This window comes from Camelus dromedarius, chromosome 4, assembly GCF_036321535.1.
Source record: "Camelus dromedarius isolate mCamDro1 chromosome 4, mCamDro1.pat, whole genome shotgun sequence".
In the NCBI taxonomy this organism is placed as follows: Eukaryota; Metazoa; Chordata; class Mammalia; order Artiodactyla; family Camelidae; genus Camelus; species Camelus dromedarius.
The window spans coordinates 71152240-71174567 of record NC_087439.1 but is presented as its reverse complement, the minus strand read 5'-3'; the positions used below and the strand labels follow the sequence as shown (position 1 = coordinate 71174567).

General features: G+C 35.1%; 1 protein-coding gene across 1 annotated transcript in view; it reads right to left on the bottom strand.

Moving 5' to 3' along the window:
* Positions 1-22328, bottom strand: part of C2CD6 (C2 calcium dependent domain containing 6) — a 76454-nt gene that overhangs the window by 6831 nt on the left and 47295 nt on the right. Inside the window, exon 14 of the mRNA XM_064485101.1 lies at positions 861-935. Within this exon, the coding sequence (XP_064341171.1) occupies positions 861-935 (75 nt within the window). The remainder of the gene's footprint in view (positions 1-860; positions 936-22328) is intronic.

The following is a 22328-nucleotide window of genomic DNA, read 5'->3' as shown; positions in this document are numbered from 1 at the left end:
AAATTTAAAAAATTTCTAATTCTGGTACTATTTTGTGTTAAAGAGCTTTTTGCTACCTGGAATATTTTTAAATACCTAAAAGAGACTCAAAGTAGTTTTTTTAAAGAACTCAATTTCCAGTGTTAGCTGCATTTGGTTAGACAACTGCTAACATCAGGATCTAAGTCCTACCCATATATTTTAGTAGCAATGTAGGAAATTTTTAAAAATGCAAAGCAAGTAGTAGATACTCCATCAGAAGTATCATAAATATTCTCTCTTGACTGACTTGAGAGGATAGATCACCTGCCTTTATGTCTGAGAGTTCCAACAATGATGAGTTCCACCCAGTCCTTTGTATGTTACAGTAGAATCTTGCTTTCTGATAAATTTTATATATGCCTCAGAAACGGTAGAGAGCAGTACAAATATTTCTAGATTACAGTGAAATTTCAGTGTAATATCTAAAGGCAGTTTTGTGGCTCTGGGATCAGGCTATTCTATGATTGAAAGAGCCTTCAAACTGAAGTCTCTTATTCAAACTCTTTGTTAATACAACTTTTACATTATCCAACTGAAAAAAGCAAAATGTGAAATAATCAGCCTAGTGTTTTAGTTTATATGATTTTCAAATGTTAGTTGATGTCTCGGTGACAGCATAAGAATCCCTGGGTTTTTTCAGAAATACAGATTCCCAGGGTCCATTTCTAGACTGAGATTCACTTGATCAGAGATGGGACCTGGGAATATGTATTTTTGTAAAGATAAGTGAATGTTTCTAATAGGTAGTCTGGTTTTGGAACCACTGAATTACACAAAGTATTAGAGAACCCTAGTATTTGAGTATAACTGATATTGAGATAAGAAAATTCAGGACTCACCTGATATTTTGGTTTGAATTCTACATATTCTGGTCTGAAAGATGGTGAAATGTATTCTTTTGGTGAAAATACCACCTTGTAGAAAGAGAAATTTTAATTTTAGACTGCTTGTAATGAAAGGATATTTCCTAAGATAATTTTATTCATTCAATTGTTAATAAAGATATTAAATATTTTAAAAACTAAGTATTTTTCTCATAACTACTATAATTTGCCAATCATCAAAGAAATGTATATATGTAATCTTAGCTTCCTTGATACAATATTCACCCTATTGAATATGTAAAATCAAAATAATGCTCAGCAACTTCAAGCAGAAACAAAAGTAGAAAAGAAAGAATTGTTAGAACAAATGTAATCTAATTTTAAAAGGTTGTGAAACGCTTTAGATAATAAATGGTGTCTGGTATTATACTGAGATGGCATTTTCAGTAATTCTTCACCTGTAATCATTCAATGGGTACTTAATGCCTAAGGAAATATTTGGTGCTAAATCAAGGTGTGTAGGAAGAATTACAGAATCACAGAACCATTGAATTTTTAGAGATGGAAGACACTTTAGAGAAAATCAAATCCTACTCTTTGTTTTACACAAGAATCTGCAGTTGAAGTTACTGCCCTAAATTATCCAGATGATTACTAGCCTAAATCCTAGGCATCGTAAATTTTCATCTGGTGCTCCTACTACCGACACAAGACTGCAGTGGAGGAGACTGGTGCTTTGGAAGCATCATAATGTGCATCCACATTTCCAACTCATCTGAAGAAAATCTGACATCAACTTTTTGCAGAACACTTTTGGTACTATAAACCACTTTCCTATATATTATATCCTTTAGTCCATAGAAGTTCTATTATATATCAAGTCAGTAAAAATAATGATTCAATGAATGATGCTTTCATAAGAAATATTTTTGGTTTAAGTGTTCATTAATATTAAGCAGTTAATAACATGACTTTATTCTTAAATCTTCAGCAGCTTCCCATGTTTTGTTATGCATTGTCCTCACATACTGACTATATTATTTCTGCAAGTATCTCAATATTCCCCACTATAGTTTCTCTCCTCCAGGTAAATGTGTCTAACTCTGAATTCTTGAAACACATCTCGTACTTTTCCACACCGGTTTTTTTGCTCATTTTGTTTTTCTTTGCTTGAATTTCCTAAAATCTCCCTTTAAAAGTTTAAATTCTAACACTTGAAAATTCATTGGTTTAAATGAATTTAGTAGAAAATTAAAATTAAAAATAAATGAAATATGTATAACAAGGAAGTGGAAAAATAAATAGTAGAAAAAAATATACTCTCATTTTTGTGAAAAACACAAAACAAATAAAAACACCCCCCTAATATAGCCATGGAAAAATATATGAAAGGATACAAAATGCTAACATTGTTTTCTCAAAGGAAAGGAAAGAGGACACTGTTAACTTTTACTCTGTTTAATTCTGTATTATTGATTAGATGAACATAAAATACTTTTGTGAATAAAAAATCCAGAACAACTATATTAGAGGGAGATGCTCAGGATGCTAGGGAAAAAACAGTAAAACAAGCCAATACAGGAGATTCAAGATGGTAGGCTGAACATGTGGGTTTAGTTTCTCCTACCTCCCAAGGGTCCAGCAAATTAACAGGAAATAATACTTCAAAAAGACAAATATGATGACAAATTGTCATTATAATGGAGTAATCACAGTTCAGGCATATAAAAGCAGAGTCTGGCGGCCATTGAGGATCTGGTCTCAGACATGGCTCTGCACCACCCAAAATGTGAACTTTCTTTGTACTAGACCCAAGGACACCACCAGCCATATTCAGAACAACACTTGCCAGCTGCAAACTTATGGTCTTAAGGTCTCCTCTTGTTACTATGCAACCATATCAGACCCCAACCAATCCTTACTTTAACAAGCACCCTTACTTTTTGTCAATTCTAATCATAATTCTTGATAAACAACTCATGTAACTAGCTGTAACCTTGAAGTTTTTGCTTTTATAAGCCTCCCCCATCTTGCAGTCTCGCAGAATACAATTCAAGCACTTGAAACTGTGTCTTCCAGGCTGCAGTCCTAACGAACTCCAAATAAACACCTTTTTATTTCAATCAGGTCTCTGTTTCTAAAATTTTGGTTAACAAATCCCATGGCAATACTGGAAATCAGTAAGGTGAGGCACCAAGATCAAGAAAGCTGAGAAAATTCAGAAAATATGAAAGCAGATGAGACTGACTTAAAAAAAAAAAAACCCCATCAAGAAAAGCAGAGCTTTAAACAACAGAAATCAGGAAGACCTGAGAAGCAATAAATTCAAGGTCAGCATATACAAAGAAAATCAGATGATGCTGCAATCATCATAGTTATTAATTAAAAAGCTGCATTTGGAACAGCTGGATCACTTGGACCCTTCTTTATCACTGTTCTCTTTCTCAGTGCAAACAGAATACATTGCTGGCAGCATTGTCTTTCCCCGGTCACTCACCAAACACCAACAAAACACAACAAAATAAAATAAAAAACAACACCTGCTCTCTAAAGAAAATGTGTAATCTCCCTAGGTGGAGATCCTATATGGGTTCTGAGTCTTGGCAGAGAAGCTTGTTGGCACTCACATTTCCACATCAGATAACTGAAGGGGGATAAAAAGAAAGGAAGTTCTACCCAGGAGAGAAATACATTCATTCTTTGGAAATGTTTTAAGATCTCCAGCCATCCTGCCTGTCTTCTTCCATCCCCACACACCCTCAGGGAAGCCTGCCTGTCAAACAGAGCATACCTATACAACCAATGTATTCCTTTATTCACAAATATAAACTGAGCCAATAAAGCTCACCAGATATATGAGAAAAATCAGTACATGTAAGTGAAGGATCAATAAGAATAAACAGAACTAACCCCAGAGTAAACAAAGTTATTTCTGAGGAATGTGGGGGAAGGATGACCCTTGGAAAAGATTCTAAATAGTACCTTCAGAAATAATTCAAAAGGGTATTGATTTCCACTTAGGTGTATAATAGGCAGTTCAAATTTAATGTATGCATAATAGGACTCTAGATTACCACCCTACTCCACTCTACACTTAAAAAACCCACAAAACATTGGCTATTCTGTTTTCCCTCATTGTCAGTTAATGGTACCACCAGCTACTGTTAAGCCAGAAATCTGTGTCACTCTTTTCCTCCTCCTACTTTCCACATCTAACCCAGCATTAAGTCCTGTAGCTCCTGCCTTCAAAATATATCAAGTTTCCAAACACATCCTATCATCAACCCCTCCCTCTACCACTATAGCACAAGCCACCATCATCTCTCCCCAAATAACAGTCTCTTAACTAGTCGTCTTGCTCCTGGTGACTGATAGTTATTTTCCCAAAGTACATATTATCTCAAGAATCTTAATTTTTTTAGGGGCAGAAATGACCCTTACTCAAAAAGCTATATTTTCCAGCCTCCTTTAAAGACAGGAGTGGCTATATGACAAGGTTCTGGCCAACTGCATACAATTGGAAGTTGTTGGGAGAAGCTCCTGAGAGAGTATCTTAAAACAGGGGCAGAATTAAGGAAATAATCCCACTTACCATCACATTAAAAAGAATAAAATACCCAGTAATAAACTTACCTAGGGAGACAAAAGACCTGGACTCTGAAAACTATAAGATGCTGATGAAAGAAACTGAAGACAAAACAAACAGATGGAAAGATATACTATGTTCTTAGATTGGAAGAATCAATACTGTTAAAATGACCATACTCTCCAAGGCAACATACAGATTCAGTGCAATCCCTATCAAATACCAATAGCATTTTCCACAAAATGGGAACAAATAATTTTAAAATTTGTAAGGAAACACAAAAGACTCCAAATCTTGAGAAAGAAGAACAGAGGTAGAGGAATCAGGCCCTCCGATTAAGACTAGACTGCAAAGCTACAGTAATCAAAACAGAAAGGTACTGGTACAAAAACAGACACATAGATCAATGAAACAGGGTAGAAAGCCTAGAAATAAACCCACACAATTGTGGCCAATTAATCTATGACAAAGAAGGCAAGATTATACAATGGAGAAAATAGTGTCTTCAATAGGTGGTGCTAGGAAAACTGGACAGCTACATGTAAAAGAATGAAATTAGAACATTCCCTAATACCACATACAAAAATAAACTCAAAATGGATTAAAGTTCTAAATGTAAGACCAAATATTCTAAAACTCCTAAAGGGAAAGACAGCCAGAACACTCTTGGACATAAATCACAGAAATATTTTTTTGGGTCAGTCTCTAGAGTAATAGAAATAAAAACAAAAATAAACAAGTGGGACCTAATTAAACTTAAAAGCTTTTGTACAGCAAAAGAAGTTATAAACAAAAAGAACAGACAAGCTACAGAATGGGAGAAAATACTTGCAAATGATGCTACTGACAGGGGCTTAATTTCCAGAATATTCAAACAGCTCATGCAACTTAATAACAACAACAACAAAAAAAAACCCTAAACAACTCAATCAAAAAATGGGCAGAAGACCTAAACAGACATTTCTCCAATGAAGACATACAGATGGCAAATAGGCACATGAAAAGAGGCTCAACATGGCTAATTATTAGAGAAATGCAAATCAAAACTACAATGAGGTATCACCTCACATCAGTTAGAATGGTCATCATCAAAAAGTCTACAAATAGTAAATGCTGAATAGTGTGTGGGAAAAAAAGGAAACCTCCTACACTGTTGGTGGGAGTGTAAGTTGGTGTTCTCTATGGAGAACAGTATGGAGGTTCCTTAAAAAACTAAAAATAGAGTTACCATATGATCCAGTAATCCCACTCCTGGTCATAGATCTGGAAAAAACTCTAATTCAAAAAGATATGTGCACCCCAATGTTCATAGCAGCACTATTTACAATTGCTAAGATATGAAAGCAACCTAAATATTCATTGACAGATGAATGGATAAAGAAGATATGGTATATACATACAATGGAACACTACTCAGCCATATAAAGGAATGAAATAATGCCATTTGCAGCAACGTGGATGGATCTAGAGATTATCATACTAAGTTAAGTAAGTCAGACAGACAAAGAGAACTATCATGATATCACTTATATGTGGAATCTAAAAAAATGATAGAAATGAACTTATTTATAAAACAGAAATAGACTTATAGACATTGAAAACAAACTTATGGTAACCAAAGGGGAAAGGGGGAGAAGGGATAAATTAGGAGTTTCGGATTAACAGATACACACTACTGTATATAAAACAGATAAACAGCAAAGATCTACTGTATAACACAGGGAACTATATTCAATACCTTGTAATAACCTATAACAGAAAATATGTAATATGTATATGTATGTGTGTGTGTGTGTATATAACTGAATCACTTTGCTCTACACCTGAAACTAACACATTGTAAATCAACTATACATCAATTAAAAGACAAAACAAAATAGAACAGAGGCAGACTGAGCTGACAGGTACTTAATTGACCTTCATCCCTTTCCTTCTTCCTGTCTGGAACAGATTGTGATCTGAAGGTATAGAGTCCATTTTGTGTTACCCTGCAGTAACATGCACATACTGAAGATAGATTCCAGAAAGAAAGGAAACATGGGTCCATGATGACATCATGAAACCACTGCACTACTACTTAAGGCAGTGTTTCTAAGTTTTTGTTACTCATAGATAAACATAATCAGTTAAGACTGATCAAACAACTTCCACACATACCGACTCTATTCTTCCACAATGGAATCAAGCTACAAATCAGTAATAGAAGGAAACTGGAAAATCACAAATATACAGAAATTTAACACAGTAGCAACAAGGACACTCAGTGCCAAGAGCTTGGTTTCTAACTATCATTCTCCAGTAAAATAACTAGAACTACTTGTAGAAATGATTGATTCTAGGACTGGAGTAAGAAAAATACAAGATAAGCCTGGAACATCTTATATTACTAAAGAGTATGAAAGTGCTCACAAAACAAAAGGATGGGGGCATGTCAAAGGGACAAAGGACACACCAAAAGAGGTCCCACTGGCCAAAGCTGGAAAAATTTATAGACAAAATAAATAAAACCATATTGGATTATAACCCAAAATAGAAAATATGTAAGAGTTTATAGTCATAGAAATAAATGATATAAATAAATAGAGAAGAGACAAATCTTCACAGAAGAATTCCAAAAAATACATGTAGATTCTCCCCCACCCAAGAAGTGGAGCTTAATTCTCACCCGCCACCCACCACCACACACATATACACTTGAAAGTGGGCTACACTTATGGATTTGCTTCCAAAAATCAGAGTAGTGAGAGAAAAAACCAGTAACTTCACCATGGAGAAACCTGGCAACCACAACTTTAAACAGGTGGTGAAGGTGAATATCACTAGGGTCATCAAATAGAAATCATGAACCCCAGATGTGATGTGTTGAGGAGCATTTCATCATTGTGGTATTTTCCCCCAAATCTCATAACCCAAGTCAAATCATGAAAAAAAAAACCAAAACCACCAGACAAGCACATATTGGGGGACAGTATACAGGATACCTAGCCAGTGCTCATCAAGATTATTGAAGTAATGAAAAGAAACAAAAACAAGGACAATCAGAGAAACCGTCACAGACCAGAGGAGTCTGGGAAAATATGACAACTAACTGTAATGTGGTGCTCTGTATTAAAACCTGGAACAGAAATAGGACATTAGTAGGAAAAATGGTGAGACTCAAAGTCTGGAGTTTAGTTATCAGTAGTGTACTAATGCTGGTTTCTTAGTTTTGGCAAATGTCACATGGTAATGTAAGATGTTAACACTGGCGGATAACAAGTGTTGATGAGATTGTGGAGAAAAGAGAATGCTGATGCACTGTTGGTGGGAATGCAAACTGGTACAGCCTCTACGGAAAACACTGTGGGTTAAGGGGCAGTAGTTCTGAAATTCCCCAGAATAAAGACTTCTCTTAATATTTTTATATCAAGTTATGTGGTCATCCTTGTAGCCACAGAGGCAGAGTGTCAAGTTTGCCAACTACACCAAGGATTGGAGTTGAGGCAGGGATAATATCCTCAAGAAGGGATATTGACAGACAAAAATATGTTAACTATATGAACAGTTAATAAATAGTATTGAGACAATTGTCGATCCCTTTCAGTAAAAATGCCAAGTCTTACCTCATACAAAGAAAATAAAGTATAGATGGATTAAGTATTTAAATATAAAAAGTATATATAGAAAAACAGCTAGGAAAATGCTGACATAATCTTGGAGAGGGGAAGGATGTTCTAAAGAAGATATAAACTAACAGCCACAAAGGAAAAGGTGCCAGATTTAACCACAGAAACATTACAAATTTCTATAAGGACCCCAAAGAAGTTAAAAAATGTGGTAACAAGCAACATAGATGATAAAGCATTGTTATTCCAAATACATAAAGCATTCTCACACATAAAACACACAACCTAACTAGTAAATATAAGCAGAGATTATAAAGTCAAATAACAAATAAAAATGGATAATACATGAAATTGTTTACTCATTAATTCTCAGGAAAATACAAACTAAAATATCAATGAAATATTTTGTGCATCAAACTGGAAAAACAAAAATGACCAGGCTGTGGGATAATGGGTATTTTCCTACATGTTGGGTGCAAATGCAAATGCAAATTAGTAAATCTGGTTTAAAGGACAATCTGGCAGTATCTATCAGAATTAAATATGCTCATACACTTTGATCCAACAATTCTACTTCTCATATTTATCCTGTAATATATATGTCCTGGTGAATAAAGATTATACTTACCACTTAGAAAGTGACTATTATGTTCCAAGCCCTTTAAAATTATTTGGGATAGATTGACAGTATACTCATTTCGCAGATGAGAAAACTGAAACTCAGATGTAAATTGCCCAGTTATACAACCGTGGTAGTGGAAGAATCTCATATGAACCTAGATATTTCTGCTTGGTAAAACCCAAGCTCTTTTTTACTATATTGTACTAGTTCTCTACAATCACCAAACACTGCCTTTCACTGGTAGGTGAAAGTAAATTCCCCATCCCCATTCCTTTCTTGCATCCTGACCTTTAAGGAAATGATTTAGCATCCTGTCATTGTCAGGGTTTAAATAGAAACTTACTAAGCTATATCTTGAACATCTTAATTTATGAAGGGGCTCTAAAAATGTGAAGGAACTATTGAAAGACTGTCACCTGAATCAGCTATGAGTTAAAAGAGATGTTAGTCCTTTCCAATTCAGATTAACACTGCAGAAGTTTGTCTCAAAATACTGCATTTCTTTAACACACTGTCTACCTTGGCTCATAAAAAACTCTTCTTTTAACTTCAAACTTCAAAGTTTATTTTACCATAGAATTCTGAAGAGTTTGTGACTTGTTTATGAAGCAATTAGCTTAGACTTTCAGGAATTTGTTCTAGAACTCTGATGTATCTTCAATTTACAAGCCTGTTACCCCAGGTGACAGATTCTTTCAACCTTCTAATTCTGTTGACTACATGTAAACTATGATTTATGGGTTACCTACTGAATTTATCTTGTTCAACTTAGTTTAATCTGTCATGTACAGGTCCAACTAACACCCTTAAGAAAAATATTTAAGGTAAATCTTCTTCCTTTTTTAAAAAATTAGATTCTTCGTTTTGAAATAATTGTAGACTTCTGTTCAGTTGAAAGGAATAACATAGAGACCATCCACCTCCTATTCAGTTTCCTATTCAAGAGTAACACCTTGTGAAACTTTCGTAAAACATCACAACCAGGATATAGACATTATACAGTTAAGATGTAGAATATTTCCACAAGGATCCCTAATGGCCCTTTATAGTCACACCCATTTCTTTCCTGCTTTCACCTCCTACTTAATGCTTGGCAACTACTAATCTGTTCTTCATTTTTATAATTTTGTAATTTCAAGAATGTTATATAAATGAAGTCATACAGTAATGTAGGACATTTTGGGATTGGGTTTTTTTTAACTCAGCATAATTCTCAGGAAATCCATCCAGGTTGTTGTATGTATCAGTGTTCCTTTGTATTTACTGTTAAGTATTATTCCATGCACAGTTTATTTAGCCATTCTCCAGTTAAAGAATACTTGAGTTGTTTCCATTTTTTCACTATTATAGTAAGGCTGCTATAAATATCTGTGTTCAGGGTTTTTTTGTGATCATAAGACTTACTTTGCCTGGGATAAATGCCCAAGAGTGTACCTGTTGGGTTATATGGCAGTTGCATATTTGGTATTTTGAAAAACTGCCAAACTGTTTTCAGGAGTGGTTATAAAATTTTACATTTCCATCAGCAATTTCTCCACATTTCATCAGTACTGAATTTTATTACTGTCTTTTTATTTTAGATATAAAACTTAGGTCAAGGTTTGGTTTTGTTTGCCCATCACGTCCAGTTGCTCCAGCACTACTTGAAAAAGCTATCATCCTCCATTAAATTGCTTTTGCATCATTGTCAAAAATCAGTTGGGTGTATTTTTGTGGGTCTATTTCTGTGATGTCTCTTCTGTTGTCTTGATCTGTGTGCCTCTCTCTCCTCTAATACCATACGCTATCTTGATTCTTGATTACTATAGTTACATAGTAGGCCTTCATATAGTAAAATGATTTCTCCTACTTTCTTCTTTTTAAATGTGATTTTAGCTATTCTAGGACTTGTGTCTTTCTATATACATTTTAGAATAATCTTGTCTATGTTTACAAAGAGCTGGAATTTAGATAGAAATTGCATTAAATCTATAGGTCAATCTGAGGAGAGTTGACATCTTTACTATGTTGAGTTTCCCCATTCATGAACATGGTATGTCTATTTATTTAGATCTTCGATTTCTTCCATCAACATTTTATAATTTTATCATCTGGATCCTTTATTTTGTTAGATTTATTATTTATTTGATTTTCTTTGGAATTACTGTAAATGTTATATTTAAAGTTTTTGCTTCCACATGTTAGTACATAGAAATTCTGCTGATTTTTCCATTTTGAATTTTTATCCTTCAATCTGCAGAACTCACTTATTAGTACTACTGATTTGTTTTGTTTTTTGTAGACTCCTTGGTATTTTACATAATTCTTTCATCTGAAAATAGAGACAGTTTATTCCATCTTTCCCTTTCCAATCTGTGTGACTTTTATTTCCTTTTCTTGCTCTATTACAATGGCGAAAACTTGAAGTACTATATTGAAAAAGAATAGTAAGAGCATACATCTTTGCCTTGTTCCTGATCTTGGAAGGAAAGCATTCAGTCTTTCACCATTAAAATAATGTAGTCTCAAGGTTTTTGTAGATGCTCTTTATTATGTTGAGGAAGCGACCCTCTAACACTAGTTTGCTGAGAGTTTTATATCATGATTGGGTGTTGATTTTGTGAAAAACTTTTTTGATATGTCAATTGATACAATCACATGATTTTTTTTCCTTTAGTCTGCTGATACGGTGCATTACATGGATTGATTTTCAAATGTTGAAACTAACTTGCATATCTGAAATAAATAACAAAGTTTGTCATGGTATATTATTCTTTTTATACAGTATAGTATTGGTGTGCTAATATTTTGTTGAGGATTTATGCATCTAAGTTAATGAGAGATATTAGTCTGTAGTGGGGTTTTTTGTACTTTTTTCCCCAGGATTTGGTCCATTTCTTCTAAATTGTCAAATTTATGAGCATAAATTTTTTTCATTATTCCTTTATTATCTTTTTATTGATTGTAATATATGTAGGGGTACACTAGGTTTCATTCCTGATTTTGATGATTTCTGTCTTCTTTCTTTTTACCTTTGTCAGTCTTGTTAGAGGTTTATCAATTTTATTGATTAAGAACCAGCTTTCTTCCTTGATTTTCTCTATTTTTTATTAGCTTTCCATTTCATTGATTTCTGTTCTTTATTATTTCCTTCCTTCCTTCTTGCTTTGGGTTTATTTTGCTCTTATTTTTCTAAGCTCTTGAGGTGGCAGCTTGGATTACTGATTTGAAAGTTTTCCTCTTCCAGTGTATGCATTTAGAGCTATACATTTCTCTCAGGGATGTTTTAACTGTGTCTTATCAATTTTGATATGTTGTATGTTCACTTTCATTCTGTTCTATTTTTCTTTATTTCATTTGAGATTTCCTCTTTTACCCGTGGATTATTTAGAAGTGTGTTGTTTAATTCCCAAGTGTTTGGTTATTTTCCTGTTGTCTATTGTTGATTTCTAGTTTGATTCCATGTTATGTAAGCAAGATAAAGATGGCCTCTGTATATTGCCCTCTTGTTCACAGCAGGCTGAGACCTATTAGCTCAAAAGCCTGCCAGCACTTGACTAAAATTTGAACATACTCAATTATCTTAAATACAACCCAACTAAGCAGATTTTTAGCTCTTTAGTGCCTGCCTTCTTTTCATACTCAAGAAATTGTGCCCAGCATATACTAGTCATAGGTAAAATAAACCCCAGGGGTATAAAGACACTAAGACTCTGCTGCACTTTGGAGTTCTCTGACCCAGAGGCTCCCTGACAGGCTGCTGAGTGAAATCACCTAAACATGTAACCCCCTCTCAGATACCCCTCTCCTCTAGGAAATTCCTTGTCCTTCTCTCCTTCTGAGTAGTAGCCTCTGTGCTGTAGCCTCTAGATGGTCTCATGCTGTGACTTGCCCCCACATGCAAACCTGTCAAGATGTCACTCAAATAAAGCTTACATGTACTATTGCCACCTCATGGTTACATATTTTTCCTTGATCAGCCCCCAAATCTCTTGAATCTCTTTTTTCCATTATGGTCAGAGGGCACCACTATATATGGTTTTAACTCTTTTAAATGTGTTGAACTTGGTTTTATGGTGCAGGATGTGGTCTAGGTGAATGTTCAACGTGTACTTGAAAACACGTACTCTGCTTTGTTGGATAGAATGTCAGTTAGATCCTGTTGGTTAATTGTGTTGTCAAGGTGTTCAATATTCTTGCTGATTTTCTGACTAGTAGTTCTATATATTACTGAGAGTAGGGTGTTGACATTCCCAACTATAATTGTGAATTTCATTCCTCTTTCAGCTGTATCACATTTTGCCTTGTGTATTTTCACGCTTTTTTACTTTAGGATTATTACGTCTTCCTGGTGGATTGATACTTTTATTATTATATAACGCCCCTACTTGGCTCTAGTAATTTTCTTTGCACTGAAGTCTATGTACTCTATCTGATATTAATACAGCTATTGCTGAATTTAATGATTACATTTTGCATGACATATCTTTTCCCATTCTTTTGCTTTTAATTTACATATGTTATTGTATTTGATGTTAATTTCTTGTAGGCAGCATATTGTTGGATAATGTTTTTTATTCACACTGCCAACTCTGTCTTCCAAATGGTGTATTTTGACCATTCACCATTTACTTAATGGTGTATTTACATCATTTACCATTTACTAAATTTCCACATCGGTTACTATTGACATATTGGGCTTAAGTCTGCCATTCTGTTATTATTTTCTGTTTGTTTCCTCTATTTCTCATTCCTTTGTTTTTCTTGACTTACCTTCCTGTGAGTTACTTGAATATTTTTTAGGATTCCACATTGATTTACTTACAGTTTTGGAGTATATTGTTTTTTACAGTTTTATTAGTGGTTGTGCCAGGTATTATAATATATTCAGTTAACTTACTATACTCTACTAGTACTGATATTTTACCTCTTCAAGTATAGCAATTTAATTCCAAGTAGGCCCTTTCACTCTCCCTACTTAAAAAAAATAACTGTCTTGAGTATTTCCTCTACTTAACATTGCACATCACAGCAGTAATCTGTGTTGTAATCTTTGTTTCAATCATCACATATTATTTAAAAATTCATGAAAAGTAAAATAGTCTATAATATTTGCCCATCTGATATTTCTTTCTTTCTGTAGTTCCAAACCTTCTTCTGTTAATGGTTTTCTTTCTTTTTAGAGACCTTCCTTTAGCCATTCATTAAGAGTATGTTTGCACCAACAAATTCTCTTCGTTTTCATTTGCCTGAGAATGCCTTTATTTCCTCTTCACTCCTGAAGGATATTTTTGCTGGGTGTAGAATTCACAGTTGCCAGTTCATTTCTTTTAGTACTTGAAAAAATGTTGTGCCACATCCTCTGGTTTTCACGATTTTAAGTGAGAAAATCACTGTTACTCAAGTAGGTATTCCCCTATAGGAAATGCAGTGTTTCTCCTGGATGCTTTCAAGATATTTTTTTCTTTAGTTTTTAGAAGTGTAAAAACGTTGTGCCTTGGTATAGATTTCTTTGGGTTTATCCTCTTTGGACTTTGCTCAGCTTCTTTAATCTATAAATTTATGTCTTCCACAAAAGTTGGGATGTTTTCAGCTATTATTTCTTCAAATAATTTCTCCTTCTCCTCCTCCTCTTCCACTTCTTTTTCCTCCTCCTCCTCCTTCTTCTTTTCTTTCTCCCTCTTCCCATTCTCCCTCCCATCTCCAATTCTTCTGGGATTCTAATAATATGAATATTAACTCTTCTGTTATTGTTCCACAGGTCCCAGAAATAATGTGGAGTTTTTTTTTTTTTCAGCCTGTTTTCTTTCTGTTGTTCAGGTTGGGTAAATTCTATTGATTTCTATTGATAATTCCTCAAGTTCACTGCTTCTGTCCTCAGTCATCTCCACACCACTACTGAGCCCAATCAATGAGATTTTAATTTTGGTTATTATCTTTTTCAGTTCTATAATTTCCATTTGGTCTTTTTTATAACTTGTATTTCTCTGCTGATAATTTTTATTTTTTCATTTGTTTCAGGAGAATTTATGATTGCTTGATGAGGCATTTTTATGGTGGTTGTTTAAAGTCCTTAGATATTTTCAAATCTATTCCTCTTGGTATTGGCTTCTGTTCATTACCTTTTCTCATTGATGTTGTGGATTTCCTGGTTCTTGGTATGACAAGTGATTTTCAATCATATCCTGGACTCTTTGGATCTTACAAGACTCTGGATCTTTCAAAATATTTTTTAGCTGGCAGTCACCCTGTTGAGGTGCTGCGTGGGGGCCAGCCAGGTGGCTCTGCACGTTCAGCTTCCCACCAGGCTCCCCTGACACCGCCCTAGCAAACATGGGGCAATGACTCACACTACCTTGTTGCAGACAAGTAGGATGGACATTGAGCCCCTCCCTCTACCCTGCTGGCATCTTTCCAGGGAAGTGGGGCAGCCACTTGCACCACCTCTTGCTTCCACGTGTGGGTGTAAGGCCATTTCTCCACTAGGCCCCTTGACAACAGGCAGTACAAAGGGAGAAGCGAAGTGCCATGTAGCCTGCCTCTCACCACCTAGTTTTTACTCACTGACGTCAGGTGAGGGTGGAGGCTCAGTTCCCCACTGGATCCTGCTGACACAGTGAGGAGGATGAAGCCTAGTGATGACTAGGACCATACAGCACAGCCTCGTTAAATCTTATTGCCTCTAAGTGCAGATAGGGGCACAGCTGGCTACTGGACCCTGATGGGAGAATCAGAGCATTGCCTGCTTTCACCAGGCAGGGAATGAAAGATAAGCTCCCAGCCTAGCCACACCAACACTGTCCAAGCAGGGGGACTGGTACCATGTGTGGAAAGAGAAGGCATGTGGTTCTTGCATTGGTGTTTGGCTCAAGTAGGGCAGGTATTGCCAAAAGAATTTTCTGCTGTTAGCCCACCCTTTTCTCGGTCCCTTGGCTAGTGGGTAAAGGCTTTCCTTGGAACTCTTTTGTCTATTGGCAGCTTCTAGTTGGAGGCTTCTGCAACACCCTTTTCAGAGTATAGGGGATCCAAAAAAGGAAACTTAAGAGAACTCACCACCATGTCCTCCTCAACTCCTGAGATCCCCAGGCAGTCTACCTTCTTCTTTCCATATTTCAGACTTCTATGCTTGTTTGTTGTGTTATATGTACATTTTTTAGTTGTAAGGGAGAAGACCTGGGAGTAATGGGGCTATTCCATCTTGGCAGAACTGAAGTCTATTCATTTTAATGTAAAACTTCTAAAAATTTGTAGGTTTCTTTAGCATTGCTGTTTAATTTCTCTACACTCTTATAGTAACAATTTTGTACTTTGAACAACAGCAGTACTAGAGTAACAACTTGTAAAGATAAGTTGGGATGTCCTTACCTTAGGAATTAGGAGATCTCATCTTGATTCCTACCTAGTTGGTATATATGAAGGCTATCCTTTCTCCTGCTGTGTTAGCCATTGTGCTTCTCCCTAATCCCGTGATAAATCTTTTTCCTTATCCTCCATTTACCCTTTCTTTTCTTCTTCTGCATACATTTTAAAGTGGTGAACTTTTGTATACCAATTATATAAATTGTATGCATGTGTATGTGTCTGTATGTGTTTCTAACAAAGAAATATACCTATCATTTGCAGGGTTTTCATTGAGTTGAACACCCCTCTCCCCACCTAGGCTTTGACTGCCCCCAGTCTAGACCTTGAGGAGTTATAACATGCAGTTCCCCACATGCACTGGTGGACTTTGACGTTGGCTGCAGGTGATCTTATAGGAAGTGAGGAGTGCAGTATCCCTGAGAATAGGAAAACATATTTAGGGTATACTTGTGAGCATTTGCCTAACACTACCGACACCTTGAGGGGGAAGTTACAGAGCACCTGGTAGACAGAAACTATTAGTGGTAACAGTAATAAACCAAAACCCATATGGTAAATAAGTAAAATACAACATCCACCTGGTGACTACCTTGTACCACTGTGCTAGGTGCCAGAAGATAAAAGATGAGTGAGATAAATACCTTGCCCCAATCTAGTAAAGGCCATGGTCACATAATCAATTATAAAGGATGGGATATTGCTCTAGTGGTAATGTGCCAAATCACCATAGTTAATATGGAGTCAAGCCCAATCTTAACCCAACTGTCAGATCATCTTTATCTGTCAGTTTTACTTTGCTTATGCATACTGTGCTTTATAAATTTATCTCCTTTAGAACAATCGTGTTCCTGTAATGTAATGGTTTATTCCAAGTAAGTCTTTTCCTCTTTCTGGCTATAAAGTCTTTGAAGTCAAGAGCTACATTCTTTTCATTTTTATAGCCACAGTACCTGGCACATAGTAGGCACTTGTTGAAAAACTTGTTGTCAAGTTCCTAGGTTCCAGACATTGTTCTAGATGCTGGGAATACAAGACACAAATTCTTAGCTGTCACGATGCTTACATTCTGGTAAAGGAGATGAACCACTATGATTAAAGATCATAGTGCCCTGTCATTTAGCAGGTGGTTTGTACTTTGCTTAGGAGTCTCTAAGTGAATACTCTGAAGACCCTTAGGGCTGCATATTTCTGATAAAATTTGTCTTTGTTAAAATAGTCAGAGTTGGAATAGACATAAAATCTTTGTTTCTCTAGTTCATTGATCCTATCACAATATGAATTGCTTGAATGGTCCTGCGAATGCCATTCCATGAGGGTTCAGTTCAATTCAACCAACACAATGAAGCTGGCAAGGCACTGGAAAATATTTTACATATATTAATCACACTGGATCACACTTTTTGGTTAAAAAGGCCTTTCATTACCCCCATATCTACCCTCCCTCTCCTGCCCCAGTTCTGTTAGGTACATTCTTCACAGAATGCTCCCAAGGCATCCTATCCACTTATTCAGTATTACAGATGTATTATAATTCCCCTTTTCTGTCAGCTATATTCACTAATACATTTTTAGTTACTTAAGATCAGGGGGGCAGGAGAAGGTGGTTGATCATATGCATTCTAGGGTCAAATCCCAACTCCCTCATCTAAACTTACTGAGCCTCCATTTCCTCATCTGCAAAATGTATACAATAACAATGCCTACTTTGCTGTAAGGATTAAATAAAATAATGCACATAAAAAGCTTAATAGACACCCACCTATAGTATATTATTGTTAACTATTAATCAGCATGGTGCCTGCTATACAGTAGGTAGTCAATAAATGTTACATGAATTAATCTCTGTATAACCCCAGCTAATAGTGAAGAAACTGGTGCCAGAATCCAAATCTTGTGACTCAAAGTCTTGTACTCTTTCTGTAACAATAAGATATCTTGTAGATATTATGCAACTTTTTCCCTAAATAACACTTAGAACAGTAATCAAGTGGGATTTTTGTGCTCTTTTTAGAGCATGAGCCTGGAAAAAGTAGTTTGAAAACCAAAACATTCAATTTCCAGGATATTTTAATAGCTTATTGGGACAACTGGATGGAAGATTAGAATAAGTAATGTCCTGGACAATTGGGATTTCTGTCTTTAAAGTGACTAAGCCCTTTTGCACAGAGTCCAAGACATTCTTATATCAAATTCTACTCTCTACAAAAGAGAGTTAGCATGGTTCTAATGCTTGAATTAAGAAGTCAGTCATTAAAAATTACAAAGAGAAGCACTTACAGGTCTTTTAGGGCTTAGAATCTTTCCCCTGGTGTGAGCATGGTTCATTAACTACTGAGTGCAAAATATGAAGTAGACCAAGTTTTGCTTTCTCTTCTCACCTTTCATCTCTGTGGGGTTTTTTTTTTTTTTGCCTGATCCTCACCCTAAGCCACATAACCCTTCTTCCATTTCTGAAATACTGCTGTTAGCCTGCCATGGCATTTAGACAGTTGAACGCTGAACAACTGAAAATTCTTAAGATGCAGAAAAAGGAATCCAGTATAGTTAATTTCAAGTATTAATGGAAAATTGGGATGAGGAGGATGGCTTCTTTAAAAGTGTTAATATCGCAGCAGCTGGGCAGAGATAGTCTATGTTTTCCTGGTACTACTGTGAGTTGCCTATTGAGCAACAGCCATTTGAGGAGAGGCAGAAGCAAAGAATTAAATAGTACATATTGCTAGAGTTAATTTTATATTTGTATTGCTTTATAATAATTTATACATTTATAATAAACTATGATAAAATAAATACAAGTAAAATTAATTTACAATAAATTAATAAGTTCACAATAATAAAGCATATGCTTTCTTGATGACAGAATACTGTCAGTAAATATTAATTAATTCAAAACAATGTAAAATGTTAACAATGGTTTTTAAAGGATATATCAATCTACTCACTGATTTTCCTTTTCTGTTTGTATTTTTCTGTCCAAAGTCTTTATCTTGCATTAACTCAACTGAAAAAGAATTTAAAAATAATAATTAAGTTAGCATTTGTGGCATTTGACAAGGGTGCTCTATAGACATGTCTCTAACGTGTACAGCACAGCAGTTAAGAGCAGAGGGGGCTGGAACCTGACAGCCTAAGCTCGGTCTCTGCAACTAACTAACCATCTCACAGTGGACAAGTTATCTTCTTGCCTCTCTCTGTCTCAGTTTCATCTGTCAGAGGGTGAAATCCCCTCTCATAGGACTGTGTGGTTTAAAGAGCTAATGCATCTAACACTGTGTCTGGAACCTAATAAACACAACCAAATGTAAATTTCGCTGTTATTGCTACCGTCATTGCTACTCCCTCTCTTCTGACCCCTGACACACTGCCCCCTTGGATCTGTCATCGACTAACTCTGATTGTTAAAATGCATATGTTGTTACTAAAATTAAATGTCATCATGCACTGTATTTTATGTAAATAAAAGATTGTCTTTTAGTCAGATTATAGTCAATGTATTGAATACTTCTACTCTTCTGGTTCTTCCTGCCAGTTCGAAAAGTGAAGTAAAAACTTATAAAAAAAAAAAAAAGAAGTCTCATTACTGCACTCTAGGTGGTTCTGAATTGTCTGTGGCTGTTAAAGATTACGCACCTTATTCAAAGCTGAGCTTGACTTGACATTAAAAAGATTACTTTTACTCATCCTTCTCGGAGCCTCAGTTTAGCCTGTCCTCTAGCAGTCATGTGGGTAATCTTCCATCACACATTTGCTATACATACCCAACTCTGAAAGCTGTGTGGACCAACAGTCTACATCCTAGATACCTTTCATGAATAATTATGTATTTCCTCAATTCAATTCATAACCCTAGAGAGGAATCTTACATAATAAACTCAAGAGAATGTATAAAGTATGGAGAGGAGCGACCACAGTCTTCAATGAATTGTGCTGCTGGGCTAAGATAAATGTGCATAAACATCAGAGCCAGAGGGTGTCTATGAAAATAGCTCCCAAGTAACTGGGCGAGGCATATGCCTCTAATTTGCTTAAAGGTAATGCTAATTTAAGAAATTTAGCAAGAGTGCTGTATGAACCCTACTAAATGAACTCTTTAATGTACTGCATTTTATTTTATATAATGTATCTATAGAAGTATTAGGTTAATTATGTAAGACTAGTCTGCATAAGTAAACCGAAAAGTGTAATGCAAAATATAATAAAGCCATTTTAAAATAGATTTAGGAATCTTGAATAGTTTTTAAAAGACTCTGATCAGATATAAATTTAGGAATATAGATTTTTAGAGAAACTGGAGACCAAACAGTCTTAAAACCATCTCCCTCATTTTAAATATGAGAAAAATCCAAAAAAGTTAATAACCTGACCAAGAGCAAATAGGAGTGAGCAATAAAAAAACCACTGTTTTTAACTCTAAGCATTAACTTTTTCAAAGGTACACCATTGATGTTTTTTCCAATTCTGATTTTGTTTTGACGCTGCTTATAAAGTGTCCTCTTTACTCTTCAGAGGAGAGTGGACCACTGGCTTGTCTCACAGACTTCTTTTATAGAATTTTCAAACTACTTAGCCTTTCTATGCCTCAGTTGCCTCATCTATAAAACTAGGATAATAGTGTCAATTTCACAGGGTCGTATGACTATTAAATAAATTAATACATGTAAAATGTTTACAAAGCTATGAAGATTAAAGAAGGCAATGTAAGACAACCGCAAGGGAGTACTGAAATATTTTCTCAATATCTAGCTTCATTCTTTCATTTTTAAAATGGGAAAATCAAGGCTTTTGTAAGACAAATGGTTGCCTAAAGTCACAAGGCTAGTTAGTGGCAAGGCAGGGGTGAGATCCAATTTATCCCCTCATTAATATTTTCTATTACTTGATAGATAATTTCTCCTTTTTAAGGAATAGTCAGAAATAATAAAATAAGGAGTTTTCCTGCTATTCTATTAGATTTACTCCAAAAGTTCTTTTATGATTAGATTGCAAAGGATATTAGAATGAAAGTCTTGTAGGAATCATATCATGGGTACCCAAGTATCCTAGTCTTCCAGGATGTCTTATTATTCCTAAATGCTATTCCAAATGGTAACTTTTTCTTCTAGAATAAATTGTAAGTTAGGTGTACTTTAAATTTTTCCTGATATTTAAAGTATTCCTGAAACTAACATCCTATGTTTTCAAAAAGCTTCCTGCACCCAATATATGTTCTTAGAATTGTTAGTATTCTACAGAACAGATGTATAAATACATATACATATGTATGCATATGTATAAATACAAAGACATATATGGCTAAAGCATTAATTTGTAATCATTTTCATTTCACTACATTTAACTATTCAAGATAAGCCCAACCTCCCTTTTTGGGGGATTCTTCTAAAAGGATACTTCTCAGTCACACTTTCATCAGATATTTTCCCTGTATGTCCTTTTTAAAAATATATATATATATATTTTTTCCATCTTCTATTCCCCAGTAAGTTCTTAATTAGAGGACACTCTCTACAGTTCAAGGATGCTTTCAGATTACAAAGAAATGTGCTTGCTGCTCATCTTCCCTGTCAAGGGTTTTCATTATCTTATTTTCTCCTCATTTTAATTAGATTACTAATCTCCTCTGGATGAATATTCAGTTACTACACAGCCATGTTCCACTTGTTAAATATTAAACCAGCTCTGTACTAAACTGTAAAAAGTTGTTGCCTCAAGATGTCCAAGTGTCCATCTCACATTCATTGCCCTGGCTACCTTGAATCCCTTAGGAACCTCCCATTTCCTTCAACCCCAACATGGCACAGCAAGGGACCTCCAGAATCCTGGTCCAACAGCGTTGTCTGGTCTGGATGCTCCCTGCTTATACTATACTGGTTGTTAAGTAATTTGAATATCACCTTTGGCTTTATTGATATGTCAAATGTGTCTTCATTAATGATACCTCAGAACTCCTTAAATGTTTCATGCATGTAAAATAAATATCTAGGATCTTAAGGCCACCTGTATTTTGTTTTGCTTGATCTCCTACTAATATTATAATTCCATAGGTTTTCATGTCAGTAATCACAAATATCTTAGTGTAATTTGAAGGAATATCTTGATAATAATTATTTTACATGAGTTCATGTTCTTAATTCACTGAATATTTGAAAATTACAGCTATATATACAAACCATTACTTACCTACACTATTAGGGATATTTAAATTTTCATTCACTGAGCTAAAGGAACAATATGAACTCTGAAATAAAAACAGATGAGAGAAGGCAAATAGAAAAACAATTAAATATCAATATGATTTTTAAACTTGGCATTACTGATGGCTATAAATAATA